The sequence below is a fragment of the Schistocerca nitens genome, chromosome 6 (genome assembly GCF_023898315.1).
Source record: "Schistocerca nitens isolate TAMUIC-IGC-003100 chromosome 6, iqSchNite1.1, whole genome shotgun sequence".
Taxonomy (NCBI): Eukaryota; Metazoa; Arthropoda; class Insecta; order Orthoptera; family Acrididae; genus Schistocerca; species Schistocerca nitens.
This window is the reverse complement of record NC_064619.1, coordinates 165,307,185-165,323,847: the sequence shown is the minus strand read 5'-3', so window position 1 is coordinate 165,323,847 and position 16,663 is coordinate 165,307,185. Positions and strand designations below refer to the sequence as shown.

At 37.5% G+C, this 16,663-nt stretch overlaps 1 protein-coding gene across 1 annotated transcript in view; it reads right to left on the bottom strand.

Moving 5' to 3' along the window:
• The window catches only part of LOC126262381 (protein bicaudal D), a 115,365-nt gene that overhangs the window by 48,960 nt on the left and 49,742 nt on the right, over nt 1–16,663 (bottom strand). Inside the window, exons 9-11 of the mRNA XM_049958977.1 lie at nt 11,838–12,057; nt 7,377–7,619; nt 6,884–7,141 (exon numbers count right to left, since the gene is read on the bottom strand). Coding sequence (XP_049814934.1) covers nt 6,884–7,141; nt 7,377–7,619; nt 11,838–12,057 — 721 coding nt within the window. The remainder of the gene's footprint in view (nt 1–6,883; nt 7,142–7,376; nt 7,620–11,837; nt 12,058–16,663) is intronic.

Genomic DNA, 16,663 nt, shown 5'->3' with positions numbered 1-16,663 from the left:
AAGGAGTATGTGAAATAAATGGCAAGTTTAATGCTATGGGTGAAGCAGGTTGATTAACAAAGCACTCTATATCCACCTATGTTTGCTACATGCACATTTAGAAGGTAGTATCTTAAAAGCACAAGCAAGGACAAAAATAATGAAAGTTATTAGATTCTATAATTTTTTTAAAGGCTATTAAAACAATATTTGGAAAAGTAATATAAAAATATGCATATGCCAGCAACTGTCATATCTTAAGATCATAAAACTTTAGAGTGCATAAGCCAAAATTAAAAATTAAATTCTGGAAGAACACTGTATACCAAATTACCAAGATACATGTGCTCTATTGAAAAGAGTGGCCTTTATAAAAATGATAAGTGATTCACAGAAACAAAGTCATGTACACAAAAAAGGTCACTGATAAAATAAGTACAGTAAGAGAAAGTCCTCAATAAAGACTCGTCATCTATGTTATATCTATGATGAGAGGAGAGCCACCAATCGTTATTAAAACGAACTTTTTATCATAGATGTAATATTTGCAACTGGTTTTTATTGATTACTTTCTCTTACTATACTTATTTTTTTACTGTCTTTATAAAATATCTTCATTATGGTTCAAACAATGGAAAAACCAGGACTGAATGTAACAATATTATGAAAAGGAAAGTTGCTATCACCACACAGTGGAGATGCTGAGTCACATATAGGCACAACAAAAAGACTGTCACAAATAAATAAAGCTTTCGGCCATTAAGGCCTTCATCAATAATAGACGTACACATGAATAATAGACATATACACACACAAAAGCACACAGACACACACTTTGTGTGTGTGTAAGTCTATTGTTGAGAAAGGCCTTAACGGATGAAAGCTTTATTTATTTGTGGTGCCTATCTGTGACTCTTCATTATAATTCTGTTGATAATTTATCATTAATATCATTTAACTGTTTCTAACAGAGCAGTTAAATCCAGGTAATTTGGTATACCACATTCTTATACACCTTAACTTTTAATTTTAATTTAGACATGAAAATTCTGTAAGTTTCATCATCGTAAGATATGACCGCTGCTGTAGTGAGCACTGTTGTTGTAGGGTTCTTCAGTCCGAAGACTGGTTTGATGCAGCTCTCCAAGCTACTCTAAACTGTGCAAGCCTATCCATCTTGAGGTCCCACTCTATAATTTTTACCCCCCACACTTCCCTCCAGTACTACATCATGATCCTTTGATGTCTCAGAATGTCTTCTAGTCAGATTTTAATTTCAGTCTCTTTTGTTATGCGACGCCATGATACGATAATTCACCGACATATTTTATAGCATTACATGCTGTTCAGCGTGTGTAACTTGAATGTATACAGCATGACAAAGCTCTCAGTGGATTAATCACATCTGAAGATGGCAGTACACTGGCAAAACCGGTAATGTGAACACTGTAATTATATGGTGATCATGGTATGATAGTCATCATATGAAAATTATAAGATCACATACTTATATTTTCTAATTATGTTAAGTCTTAAAAAACAGTTTCATCCTGCCAGTAATTGCTTCTACTGGACATAAAATTCAGCAGCAAAACAACGTAATAGAGTAAGTTTTAAAGTGAGCCTGAAAATCAACTACAATAAGATTAAAATAATGCACAATCAACACTTCAGAAGGAAAGTAGTGAAAATCAACAACTCATGGTAGAATATGAAGCAGCCTCCCTCCGACATATCACAGTGGCTTACAGAGTATACATATATAACCAACTGATAAACATGGATGGGAAAACACATAAAGGAAAGGCAACCACTTAACTATAGAGGATTGGTACAGGACCCACGGAAAACAGTTCATTTTGTAAAGGCTTCATCGCTACTGCTGTGGAGGCCGAGTTGCCACTGTAGTTACAGTAGGCCGAGCTTGTGGGTTCATGAAACGGCTTCTGGTGCAGTACACTGCTAAGACAATTTCGGCCTGCCACTATTACACAGCTATACCCCAGGTTCAGGTAACAGGCTAGGAAAATGAAGGTACTCCAACAAATTAGTAATGAAGTCATAAAAATCAGTTAGAAAGGTTTACTTGTCTTTGTAACTTCTTGAATGATCAAGCCTGCAACACTGCATGTAATTCCCTTAATGGCTAAGTGCAAATAATCTAAGGTAAAATTCACATGCAATTTACAAGATCTGTCTGTTCACTTCTAAGAGTTCACTAAATGATACTCCCTGTCCAAGTTAACCCTGGAAGATGATCTGTAGCCAAGTGGGTGAGAACTGCTCTTCTATCTTCCGAGTAGGCTTCTGTCTACATCTACATCTACATTCATACTCGCAAGCCACCCAACGGTGTGTGGCAGAGGGCACTTTACGTGCCACTGTCATTACCTCCCTTCCCTGTTCCAGTCGCGTATGGTTCGCGGGAAGAACGACGGAAAGCCTCTGTGCGTGCTCGAATCTCTCGAATTTTACATTCATGATCTCCTCGGGAGGTATAAATAGGGGGAAGCAATATATTCGATACCTCATCCAGAAATGCACCCTCTTGAAACCTGGACAGCAGAAAACACCGCGATGCAGAGCGCCTCTCTTGCAGAGTCTGCAACTTGAGTTTGCTAAACATCTCCGTAACGCTATCACGCTTACCAAATAACCCTGTGACAAAACGCGCCACTCTTCTTTGGATCTTCTGTATCTCCTCTGTCAAACCGACCTGGTACAGATCCCACACTGATGAGCAATACTCAAGTATAGGTCGAGCGAGTGTTTTGTAAGCCACCTCTTTTGTTGATGGACTACATTTTCTAAGGACTCTCCCAATGTATCTCAACCTGGCACCTGCCTTACCAACAATTAATTTTATATGATCATTGCCCTTCAAATCGTTCCGTACGCATACTCCCACATATTTTACAGAAGTAACTACTACCAGTGTTTGTTCTGTTATCATATAATCATACAGTAAAAGATCCTTCTTTCGATGTATTCGCAATACATTACATTTGTCTATGTTAAGGGTCAGTTGCCACTCCCTGCACCAAGTGCCTATCCGCTGCAGATCTTCCTGCATTTCACTGCAATTTTCTAATGCTGCAGCTTCTCTGTATACTACAGCATCATTCGCGAAAAGCCGCATGGAACTTCCGACACTATCTACTAGGTCATTTATATATATTGTGAAAAGCAATGGTCCCATTGCTGTCCATTGCCATCCGGTCATAGGCAGATTGTATTTGGCTGGCAATTCACCGAGGCAAAGTCAATGCCTTCATCTTCAGTGCTGCCCATGGCACTGTGGAACTTGCGCAAGTGGTGAGTCTCTATGGCACTGGCACCAGCTCATATCTTTGCGCCTGTGGTTCTTTTCCCCCGGCTGTGTCTTGTTCAGACAACACAGCAGTTAGCATTAGCTTTTGAGCCCTTTAACCTTTTCTTGTAGCAGTGCGCACAACCACGCCCACACCCACGCGCACGCACACACGGACACAGAACCCTGATCTCCACACTTGCAGTAGCAGTGACTCCCACTGCTTCCGTGAGCATGGACGTTCAGGCGTCTGCGTGGTTAAGCATGTGTGTATTCCTACTAAGAAAAAAGCAAGCGGTTGGAAGCGTGTTGCAGTAAACCACGCACCAGTCCTCTATAGGTAAGTGGTTGCCTTTCCCTTCTGTTACACAGCTGATGAATTTTTCATTTTTAGCAGTTGAAGACAGTGATTGCAGGAACAAGAAAAGAAATAAAACGAAGAGTAAAACTGGAAAGAATGCTTTTGGTAAACCAAACAGGGTTTCCAGAATAAAGCTCCCTATGTGATGAAATGAAAATTTATGGTCAGTGTGCATTACCAATTTTGACTTATGGCAGTGAGAAGTTTTAATATGAAAACAATTCAAAAACTGAGAATTGCTCAGTGAGCAACAGATATGAATATTGGAAATTACTAGGTCATGTAAGTCATGGAACAGAATTGGATTGGAACCTGTAATTATGACTATAAAGAAAATGAAATGGAGGCTGATGGGACATGCAGCTGGATGAACTGATGATAAATGGTCCAAGGAAGTACTCTGCAGGAGCAGCATGGATGTGCATCACTGAAGACCATAACACATGTCAGGAAGTCTAAAGATGAGTTTGGCAGTCACCTGCCAACACCCCAACTCATCATCATCATCATCATCATCATCATCATCATCATAATCCACCTCCACCTCTGTCCCCGACCCACTATCATATCTCCAATAATAGTTGCAATTTACTATCAACATCTTACACAGACCTTACATAGATACTCGCTTCTCAAGTAAACAGATATGTTAATGACAGCTCTTGCTGATAACAGAAATGTGTTCCAGGTCAAATGTTGTTCATCTAACCACAGTATGACACAAAAATAACATCCATATAGACTTTTCTGCTTTCCTAAAGTTCTTATTGGGGTTCTGTATTCTGATGCACAGATCTTCCAATAATCTCCCAACAGAAATAACACACATACATAAAAACCTTCATACTTTAAAAAGAAAACCAGAAACACACGTGAATAGCTATCCAAACAATTATCTTATTATTTAGATTCAAGAATAGAAGAGCACTGTTACTTGTGTAACAATTAGAAGTATTCACTGTAAACACACTTCAGTAGTTACAGCATGTATATAACTGTTCTTCTTTGATAAATACCTGTGCGGTCATGTAAATACACTACTGGCCATTAAAATTGCTACATCATGAAGATGACATGCTACAGATGCAAAATTTAACTGACAGGAAGAAGATGCTGTGATATGCAAACAACTAGCTTTTCAGAGCATTCACACAATGTTGGCACCGGTGGAGACTCCTACAACGTGCTGACATGAGGAATGTTTCCAACCGATTTCTAATACACAAACAGCAATTGACCAGCACTGCCTGGTGAAACGTTTTTGTGATGCCTCATGTAAGGAGGAGAAATGCGTACCATCAAGTTTCCCACTTTGATGAAGGTCGGATTGTAGCCTATCGCGATTGCGGTTTATCGTATGGCGACACTGCTGCTCGCGTTGGTCGAGATCCAATGACTGTTAGCAGAATATGGAATCGGTGGGTTCAGGAGAGTAATACGGAACGCCGTGCTGGATCCCAACGGCCTCGTATCACTAGCAGTCGAGATGACAGGAATCTTATCCACATGGCTGTAACAGATCGTACAGCCACGTCTCGATCCCTGAGTCAACAGATGGGGCCATTTGCAAGACAACAACCATCTGCATGAACAGTTCGACGATGTTTGCAGCAGCATGGACTATCGGCTTGGAGACCATGGCTGTGGTTACCCTTGACGCTGCATCACAGAGAGGAGCGCCTGTGATGGTGTACTCAACGATGAACCTGGGTGCAAGAATGGCAAAACGTCATTTTTTTGGATGAATCCAGGTTCTGTTTACAGCATCATCATGGTCGCATCCGTGTTTGGCAACATCGCGGTGAACGCACATTGGAAGCATGTATTCGTCATCGCCATACTGGCGTATCACCCAGCATGATGGTATGGGGTGCCACAGGTTACACGTCTCGGTCACCTCTTGTTTGCATTGACGGCACTTTGAACAGTGGACGTTACATTTCAGATGTGTTACGACCCGTGGCTCTACCCTTCATTCGATCCCTACGAAACTCTACATTTCAGCAGGATAATGCACGACCACATGTTGCAGGTCCTGTACGGGCCTTTCTGGATACAGAAAATGTTCGACTGCTGCCCTGGCCAGCACATTCTCCAGATCTCTCACCAATTGAAAACGTCTGGTCAATGGTGGCCAAGCAACTGGCTCGTCACAATATGCCAGTCACTACTCTTGACGAACTGTGGTATCGTGTTGAAGCTGTATGGGCAGCTGTACCTGTACATGCCATCCTAGCTCTGTTTGACTCAATGGCCAGGTGTATCAAGGCCGCTCTTACAGCCAGAGGTGGTTGTTCTGGGTACTGATTTCTCAGGATCTATGCATCCAAATTGCGTGAAAATGTAATCACATGTCAGTTCTAGTATAATATATTTGTCCAATGAATACCCGTTTATCATCTGCATTTCTTCTTGGTGTAGCAATTTTAATGGCTAGTAGTGTAGTAAGACAGCAGCCGGATGTAATAAGCAGTGGTCTAATGTTATTAAGAAAGCAGCAGCTTTTCTCCAATTTTTAGCTTTTCTACTGATTTTATCATCTTGAATTAAGCATGAATAAGGATAAAATCCATAGTACTTTAATGATAATTCACTATTTGTGTTGTCTGCAACAGTTTCTTCCTCTTTGGTTATAGACATGTCAACTAATTACCTAACGATCATTACGATCTTTATGAAATATAATGAATGGTTGAATCAACCATGACCTCAACTCCAGTAAGATTATTTGATGCTTGATATCAATTTCAATCAGTACCTAATATTTGTAATGCATGATGATATAAAGTTATAGTAATACACTTATGAAACACTAAGTGTAAAATACAATTTTGCACAAAAAAAGGTCCACAGAAGAACAACACTGACAGTATTGCAAATGCTGAAAAATTTAATATTTCACAATGGAATTAAGTTGCCTATGCTTTTAGAAAGGGCTGTTCAATGACTGTGTTTGCGAAACACTGTAAGTGCAAATCACTCCCGAAATATTTGCCCGTGGACAACAGGTTGCCTGGGTAGATGTAAGAGAGGGTGTAAGGGACCTAGTTTTACCACAATAAATAAATAAAAAAATTAACAAACATGAAACTTATTATTTTTCCCTATTTCTTCTGTAAAATTTCATACCAGCTTCTCTGCTACCATTACAGATGTCTCTCAACATCACCATTAAAAAATTATATAAAGTTGCCTCTGATAAGATAAAAAAATAAAAAATAGATTACACTCACTTGAGAAAGTAGCTGCATCTTCCTTCAGTAAGCGCAGTTCATTCCGTAACTTCATCATTGTTTCACTAACAATCGCCTTTTCTGTTTCATATTTAGACTTGAGATTTGTGAGAGCAACTTCTGCTGTGTTCTTGTTAGATTTGAGTACACTTCTCAGAGTTGCTATCTGCTCACGTTTTGTTGAGAGTAGAGATTTCAGTTTAATAACCTGCTCCTGAAGGTCTGCAAGCTCAGCTTCCTTTGAATCATTTGTTGATGCTAAAGAAACAGATTAGAGTAATGTTAACAAATGAGGGCCTGGAAATGGAAGCTTTTATCATATAATATTTGCTATGATATTTACTGTAACTGTTGGAGCAAAAGCTAAAAGAGAAACCTGACAATAAAAAGTACTTCACATCACCAAAATTTAGTAATATTGTGATCATATGTTTTTATAAAATAAAACAAAGAACATTACACACCATGGCTCTTGCACAGAAAATTTACGTACCTTCTGAAAGGCCTCCATGCATTCCTTTCATTTTTGAAAGCTCTATAGTATTTTCAACTGCTGAACGCAAATGCTTAATCTGATCTGAAATGGTTGCAATATGTTTTACCAATCCTGTTGCTTCATTTAAGCTCTCTAGGTCTTTGAGAGGGACATCAGTTTTCAAACGGCTACGCAGAACTTCTATCTTTGACATAGCATAGTCTTCTTTGCTTGCATCACCTTCACTATTTGTAGCCCCACCTATAAGAAGTTAAAAAAAGTTAATACTGATTAAGATAAACCAGCCTACAAAATATTACATCGCAACTATAAGAAAGGCTATAAGGCCATTTCTAACACAAACTGCAAATTAATGATTGAATACTGATCAAAGAGATGCACTTAGGATCAACATTTGAAGACAGTATAGAAAGAATGTCCGAATCTCACTGGCAACTTATGTTTCAGGATCTCACAGAAATAAACAGAACTAAATCCATATATACATCAAAGAAAAATCTAGCATAAAACATAATCCATGAGCACACAACACTGCTCACAAAGGAGAGTGCTGAAATCGTGTACTGACTTCATGGCACTCCACTTAAGTTACCTCTGTAATCAGTCAGTAAGTCCAGATGTATTTCTTAAAATATTGAAATAAGCAACACTAATACGCACTTATAAACTAATGATAATTGTACATCTGTCACCCATTTTTCCTTTGTTCTCAAAATATTATTATTATTATTATTATTATTATTATTATTATTATTATTATAAATTTTAAAAATTATTTCTGTTGTTGTTGTGAGAATGTAGTTGGTAAAAAAATATTGAATCATTTTTCTGAAAATAACCTGCTCAGTTTGGCTTCCACAAGCAGTTCGCTAAGCAGACAGCAATATTTAACCTAACAACGCGAGTTAAGGTAGAACTAAAAAGGAAAATTACTTTGTTGGCATTTTTGGTGACCTTGGCACAATCACAAAAATCTCAACAATAGAAAACATAATGCATATTGACAAATGATACCACAGGAACGGATCTAATTTCAGGGCAAGGAAGCATTAAATATGTACACTGTAAGGTCTGGTACTTGGTCCACTCTTATTCTTGACCTACATGACTGATGTTCCAAAGATATTGGAGGGCTCTTCAGAAACTGTCATGACACAAGAATATTAATAGAGGGCCCAAACAAATCGATACCAGAAACTTTCTAGAGAATAATGGAACAGGCTCACAACTGATTCACAGCCAACACTTAACTCCTGATTTTACAAAAACTTTTATTACGCAATTCCAAACAAATAGAAATACCTTGCAGGTTCCGTAAGCAGAGATCGAAGGGCACACATAGGACGAGATGTGTGAAGCTTCAAGGCACACAGCAGATTATTAAACTTAGGTGGCATGAAACATATGGACAAGTCAACCAAGAAGCTCAGTTCTGCCTGCTTTGTACTGAGAAATCTTTCTCATTGCACTGACTTGCAGATGAGACTGATAGCATACTTTAACTCAATATTGTCCTACAGTATAACTTCTGCAGCCATGTAGCTACAGTGAAAACAGTATTTATTCTACGGAACATGCAGTATCAATATTACGTAAAGTTTACAACCAAACATCTTGTAGAATATTCTTCAGGGACTTCACTATTATTACACTCATTTGCCAACACATTTACTTCCTAAGAGTGTCTGTGGTTTATAGTAAAAGTGAATTGTCAACTGTGCAAGTCATGACGACAATGCTAGAATTAAATGGCTTCTACATATACTGTGTCCCCGTTCAGTTAATGATTTATTGAAATTATTCCCCCTCTATCAGGATAAACAATATGGATCAGACTTGACAATTTTAAAACTGAAATTTATAAATGGTTATGGAATCACCATTTATCATTATAAATAAATTATTTAAAATGATGTTCCTATATGCTTTACACTTTTCAATCAAAAACACTTGAATATAAAAAGAACATCTCAGAAAGAATGGAAGCTATGAAATATAATATGAAACAAAGGGTGAAGTGACAAAAGTATGTTAAGGGGGCATAGTTTTTTCTTGTTTTGGAGTCTCATCATCTCATTTGGGTTGATTCTCGTGCGTTGAAATGGCCAGCAAAATTTATTTTCAGAAGGATGCATGGATTTTAATGTTTTGTCAACAACAAATTCATTGCATGGAGCACAAGCTTAGATTCAGTAAGGACCTATTCCGACATGCATGTTAGGCAGTTTAAGAAAACCTCAGAAAACTTACATCTTGATGGCTGGGTGGGGGGTGGGGGTTATGAAATGCTATCCTCCTGAATGCCAATATAATTTTCACAAGGTCATCAGGGCAATCTAGGATACAATATAGACTATCCAGATGAGCTTATTCAACATTCTACATGGGCATGACTGCAGAATATCCATTCACTCATTGGCATACCCAGAATTAAACAATGTCCATCACAAAATTATTTTATCATTTCACTTGAGCCATGGCGAGCTGGCGCCAGTGTTATTTTGTTCATGTACCATTGAGATCGATTGTGGTTGAGCTAAGCTATCTTTGCTTTTTGCGTGTCTTATCTTCCTGGCTGGTGGGCGAAGGTTGTTAGCCTTCGACGGGTAACCCTCGAGATCTTGTGACATTCATTGGGAGACGAACGTCAACGGCTGCCGAACGAGTGTGATGACCATTATATGTTGTGGCGTGAAACTGGCCGGGCATTTTGGTGACATGGGCAGCTTGGAGATACAAGTTCTGTGACTTCACTGGGAACAAAATTTGAAGTGAAGCTGTGAAGCTGTAGAACCCACTCTTTCGTATTGTGTACGTGACATGAAGTAAGTGATCGTAATTGTGTTTTGTTGACTGACATGCTCAAAGGCATTTAAATTTTATTATTATGGTGAGACTTTCATAGTCATAGTCGAACTTTAAGAGGGTGTGGAAGAGTTCAGTTGGCCTAGTTAAATGGTGGCCATTATTTAAAAGTTTTCTCAGAAGTTTTACTAGTGCTCTGTGTTTCTAGTAATCAAATGATTTTATGTTGGCGTTTTCAAAGCCTGCACTCTATTAATACAGTTGTCCATGTGTAAAATGCTTAAGGTCAAAGTTTCGAATTTGTCAGTAGCGTAATGTGTTCCTTTATACGTTTACCCATATATCGAGTCAAACGTTCTGTCGAGTGTTTCTATGTTTCAGAGTTTTGAAATGTCTTTGCGATTTGCGGAAAAACCTTTGATTGTGCCAGCGCCTTGGCAGGGAGTGAAATGTCATCCGAGGCCTAGGCCTGGCAGTGTTTAAGAACCTGGCCACTACCAGGAGTTGTTCACATACCGCCTTCCACAGTTTAGTATTTATCTTCCTTCCACCAAGGTGGGTGGGTTAAGCTGATAGATATAACAAAAAATACAATTGTATGTAACCTGTTCTTATATGAACCTGTTTCCTTAAATATTAGTGACTGGCAACTGGCTAAACTTCAAATTGCATAGCATCTGCTGAGTTCCCTGCGCAGTTCTTTCTAGTAGTGTTTTATTAACAGGTCTGAGCATGTGAACACTCATTTTTAAAGATCAGTGTTTCTGCTGTAGTTTTTGTTATGTAATGATTCTATCATGTTATGTAATTGGATCTTAGCTTGGCACTAGTGTTGAAGTGTCATTAAGTCATCCTTTATTGGTAACTGTTTTCATTATATGTATTTTGAGGGAAATCCTATATGGTAGTTTGAATTTCTAAAGTTTGTCAGTAATTCTGTTTTCTTATAAGGGAAAAGAAAGTGATGGGTATTAATGCCCGGCAACGTTAAGTTTGTAATTGACCTTTTAACACGTGCTTCTTTAACGGACTGAAATAGTAAGTCCATAAGGGTATTTTAGTGAAGAATGTTAAGTGTAGCCATCTTAATGTAATAACTGGTTTTGAGGAGTTTGATGAATTGGCTATGTGAAGTAATTAATAAATTGCTATGCTTAAGGTTTCTATAAATGCCTGGCACAGTAAGTTTTTTGTAACTTTGTCTTAAGGGACTGTTTATTTGAGTACTGAGTACATTGGGTTTCTAACTGTATTTGCAAAGTTTTATCTAGTGGCTCGTCCACAATTTGTAATTGTCAAATTCCTTAAAAGGCGTAATGCCAATAAACTGTCTTAATTATAAATTGTGACTACCAACCATGATCCCATCCCGCTTCCTCTTTGATGGTATCTAAGATATGGTGGTAAGTACGAAAAGAGATCCACGTACCACCACTCTCAACGAAGCATCTCCCTTGCTATGACCTTTGACCTTTTGCATATTCTATCAAGTACATATGCCTGGCGTACATGTTGAGTGAAATGAAATGTTCCAATTTCTTAAATAAATACCCCTAATTCAGCTTTTTACGCAAGTTTAGTATTTGTCATTTGAATTTAAGTCTTGAAACAATGTGCAAGATAGAAGAAACTTTTTGAGTGAATTCTACTTACTGGCTGAAGCACCCCCTTTCTTCTCATGGTCCAGCAACACTCTGCTTGGTGTCTCTCCATTGACAGTGCAAACATGATGATAAAGTTGTGCAAGCTCATCTGATACTGCTTGGAGATCATTCTGGGCTGAGTCTAATGAGGAACCAGCTTCAGATGCCAACTCTCCCAGAAGCCGTACATCAGTCTGAAGTTCCTGGGTTCGCTGCTCAGCATCTAACAACTTGAACAAAAGTGAAAAGCAATCTGTGAATAAGAATTAAATAACACATCTAATACAACCTATGCAAACAGGTTTTAATTTGTTATTATAGGTATTTTTAGTGGAATAATAACTGTCCCAACACTAACACTAAAATCATTCTGCACCCACAATATTAATTTTAAAAAGTTTCAAGTTGCAATTATGCTCTTGTTCTTTTCTAATAAAAGGCTCTGCTCCAAATGTAACCAAAAGAAAGAGTAATTAAATGACATTGCATTATAGCAATTATGATTTCCCTTTATCCAAATTGAAGTAAAACATATTCACAATACTAAAAAAAAAGAAATTAAACAATATCTTACATTATTTTGAATAAGAGAATCATGTGCTACAATTTCTGGATACGGCCAGCAGTTTGTTCTGCCTATGTGTACATTACAATATATTTTATCTCAGGCAAAGAAACAAAGGAATAAGGTTCAAATCCCTATCCAGCTATTCAGATTTAGGTTTTCCACAAGTCACTTCACACAAATGCTAGGATGATAGTTTTGACACGCCACAACTGACTCATTCTCTAACATTGTCTAGCTGCAGCTTATAACACATGCAGCTTATAACACATTCGGTCTAAACCCAGTTTCCTTAGTTGATTCCAAGTTTTGGTGCTGTTGCTGAGAAAAGAGGTCCATATTTGTGTTCATTTATCAACATCTCAAAGCCTCTTACTCCTCCAGTCATTTCTACAGTCTATTTTTCTTCTTCTGTTTCCAGTCCCACTGTCCCAGTTGGTATTTACATGTCCATTGACTGCTACCTACGATCACATTATTTCTGTTACCAGAATTACTACTACTGGGATATTTTCTTTATAGAGCAGACTGTCACATTCGTTCCACTTCTAAAGCTCTCTCAAAAGACAGAATTCCTGGTCCTCCCCCAGCCTTCGCAACTGTTCACAAACATCACAACAAAATGCTAATAGCCTTGTGTTACAAGAGAAAATTATATTACTAACATCTACAGTCACTATGCAAATCACTACTTCGAAACTGATTACATGTTTTATGCAACAAGAAGTTAAAGGATCTTGACATACTTAGAAAATGAGAATTTCAGAAAATTCAATGCCTGATGCCCTGAAACGACTTTTCAAAGGTTTATGTAGCACATTAAACAGTAAAGCCGTAAAAAATATTGCATGCATTTCAAACAAACAGAAGAAATTTCATAAAATGAAGATTACTCACAACAAATCATGCTTAGAGAACAATAATATAATCCTTATGAAACAAAAAATTGAGCTCAAAAAGTGACTGAATATGAAAATACTGCAATAGCCTGAACTCAGGAATCCAACCTACCAAAATTCTCCTTCCTACAATCAATTAAACAGGCAAAATTACTTCTATACTTGGTGTTCTGAACAGGGGGTAGGCAGGGGAGGGACAGGAACAGAAAGAAACTTCATCAAACCAAACAGAGTACACCAGAACTCTTGTTTCTAAAAGGCCCATACTAGAAAGAAAAAAAGAGAAGACTGGAGGGAGTTAAATTGGATATTTGCTGTAAAAGTACCTAGTAACATAGTTCAGAAGACTTTTACATCTACTCACCATAAAAAAGCTGTAATATTAATTAGATAATAGGCAAAGACAAGACAGAAATATTTAATACTCATCATAGAGTAGTTGGACCCTTTTCCTAATTTTATTACAGCAACAATCAAATAGAAAACTACTTCTGGAATACTGGTCCAGCTAAGCTAAAACTTCAAGATGGCAGTCAGTAAATAAGATGAAGAGCTACAGAAAATGTCTCTCTAACACCTATTAACAAAGACTTCAAAAGAAAATACTTAAAATGTACAATAAAATACACAGCTGTTTGAAAAAAGTGTCCCATATTCCTACAGGGGGTAATACAGGTTAAAACTAGAAAAAAATTCATATATTTATAAATAAAAGTTTTTTAAGTAAAAGCAGTCTAAGATGGAAAGTAAGTTTTTAATATTTATTAATCAGTTGACCAGTTTTGATCATGGTATGATGATCTTCAGAGATGCACTCCATGATGATGGCTTGAGAAGTGTGGCAAGGAGCAGCCCACTATGTAGTGTTGGTAGACACTAAAGTGAAACATCACCTGATCAATAAATTTTAACAATGTGCATTCGATCTTTAAAAACTTTTATTTTAATTTCAAATGTTGTTTCCCCATGACCAATGTTCCTACAAGTACATGTCCAGAATTCAATAATTATTGAGATACAAGCCATTCTTCTTGTGACAAGTAACGTGAAACAATCGATGGTAAGACCACGTTACTGTTGCAGATCACTGTGCGAGGAATTACCAGCACTACTGGAGAACGTTATCCTTGTAGAAAGACTATAAGCAACATTTATGCATGATGGGACACCTTCCTGTTCTCTACGGATCATGCACAGTTCCTCACTGCAATGTTTCATGGATGATTGATTCGTCAAGGTGGTCTGATAGCATGGCCTTCCAGTTCACTGAACCTGAATACAATGAACTTCTGGCTATGTGGCCATTTAAAGGCACTGATGTATGCCCAGTCCATCAAGAATATGCAGATATTACAAGAGCACATGACCAATACATGCCGTGCAATCTGAATGGAGCCATGTGCATGATCCACTGAGGAGAAGGGCTGAAGGCTGTACTGTAACCACACCCGACACTGCTTATAGTGTCTACATCTGTGTAACATACAGAGTTAGTTAGTTAGTTGGATGTTCCATTGATCAATAACGTGGTACAGTAGCCATTATGATGTGGAATGTGTCAAGTGCACAAGAAATGCAAATATGAAACAAGATTTTTTAATATACAGTGTTAAAGATTAATATTTCTATTATTTACTCCATTCCCTTAAATGGCACAACATGCATATACGATATTTATAGATTTATTTATTCCTGTTCAAGAATTCATCTATGGAACAGAAGGAGTTGTCAAGGAGATATAATTTCAATTTATTTTTGAAGCTATTACTGCTGTCTGTCAGACATTTTATTTCATGTGGTAATTTGTCGAAAATTTTTGTAGCAACATATTTTACCCCTTTCTGTGCCAAAGACAGGTTGAGTAAAGGATAGCGTAAGTCTTTCTTTTTTCTGGTATTATAATCGTGAATGTCACTGCTGTTTTTAAACTGGTCCATGTTGTTGAGATCAAATTTCATTAGTGAGTAAATGTACTGTGAGGCTGTTGTAAGAATTCCCAATCTTTTATAAAGATGCCTACAAGATGTGCGACTATGAACCCCACACATTATTCTGACCACTTTCTTGTGAGCAATGAATACTTTTTGTCTAAGTGTTGAGTTACCCCAAAATATTATTCTGTATGACATCAGAGAGTAAAAGTATGCAAAGTATGTTAGCTTACTAATTTCTATATCCTCAAAATTGGCAATTAATCTGATTGCAATGAGAGGACAGACTGGCCCATATCTCAACAGTCACTGATTTCTGGACATGACATTATGAGAGTTTTTCTTCTTGTTTTAAACAATACTACCTCCACCAGACATTTTGTAAACACACTGTACAGGTCTGATCAATTTCTGGATATACAAACAATGTCAGCATTTATATATCTGTTAAAATGGAATGAAGATACAACAAAGTGAAGCTGTCTTCAATCTGAAGATTAATTTGAGTATCATTATCTTCATGTAGCATGATCCCACTGGAGGTGATATGCCTGTGCCTTCCTTTGGCCTTTGAACTGACTTCCTGAGCTAGTTAAATTGTGGACTCCAAACAGAAAAAAAGTCACTGAGATGCACATAAGTGCATAATATAGACCTCAAACTCCAATACATTACTCCACAAAGTTCATAGAATTACCAGATAGGGAGCTTGATGACTTAAGTCTTGCCGAAAAGGGACAAATTCAGTTTCTACCACCCCCAGTCCCATAAAGATACACTATTATGCATTACTGAAGAAGTAAGCAACGACTGCTAAACAATCAGCCGAGGCTGCAATGATGGCTTCTGAGGTGATATTTAACAGAATTCATAATTAAAAAATCTTATTGCAATGTATGAAGCGCGAACCTGATAGCTAGATACTTCAGAATTTTAAATTTTTTTTAGAAAAATTCCATCTTATGGTCTGTGTTATTGGCCACAAGTTTCTGGGTGGAAAGGTAAATAAAATTCTGAAAGACTCAATAATGAGATAAATGTAATTCATATGACCTGGTGTGGCTAACTGTAGTATACACAGAGCATAATTTTATGCGGTCAACTCAGTGATATTAAGAAAGGAAGTGAAGTAGATCAGGATGTAATGTCCCATTAAAAATGAGGTCACTAGAAAGTGAGTACAAGCCAGGAATGGACAAGGACAGGAAAGAAATAACTATGTCTTTTACGAAAGAACCATCCTGAATTCACAGTAAATAATGTAATGAAGCACAGAGACCTAAACCCATATGACCACAAAGATTTCCGCTTTGGTCCTCTAAACTGTAAGTACGCTTCTTCATCATCGTGTGACTCTGCTCTGTAAATTGGTGATTTTCAAGTCATAATCCTTTTGGCTGGTTTGATGCTATCCTCCATCTTTTTCTACCTTAAGTTACTA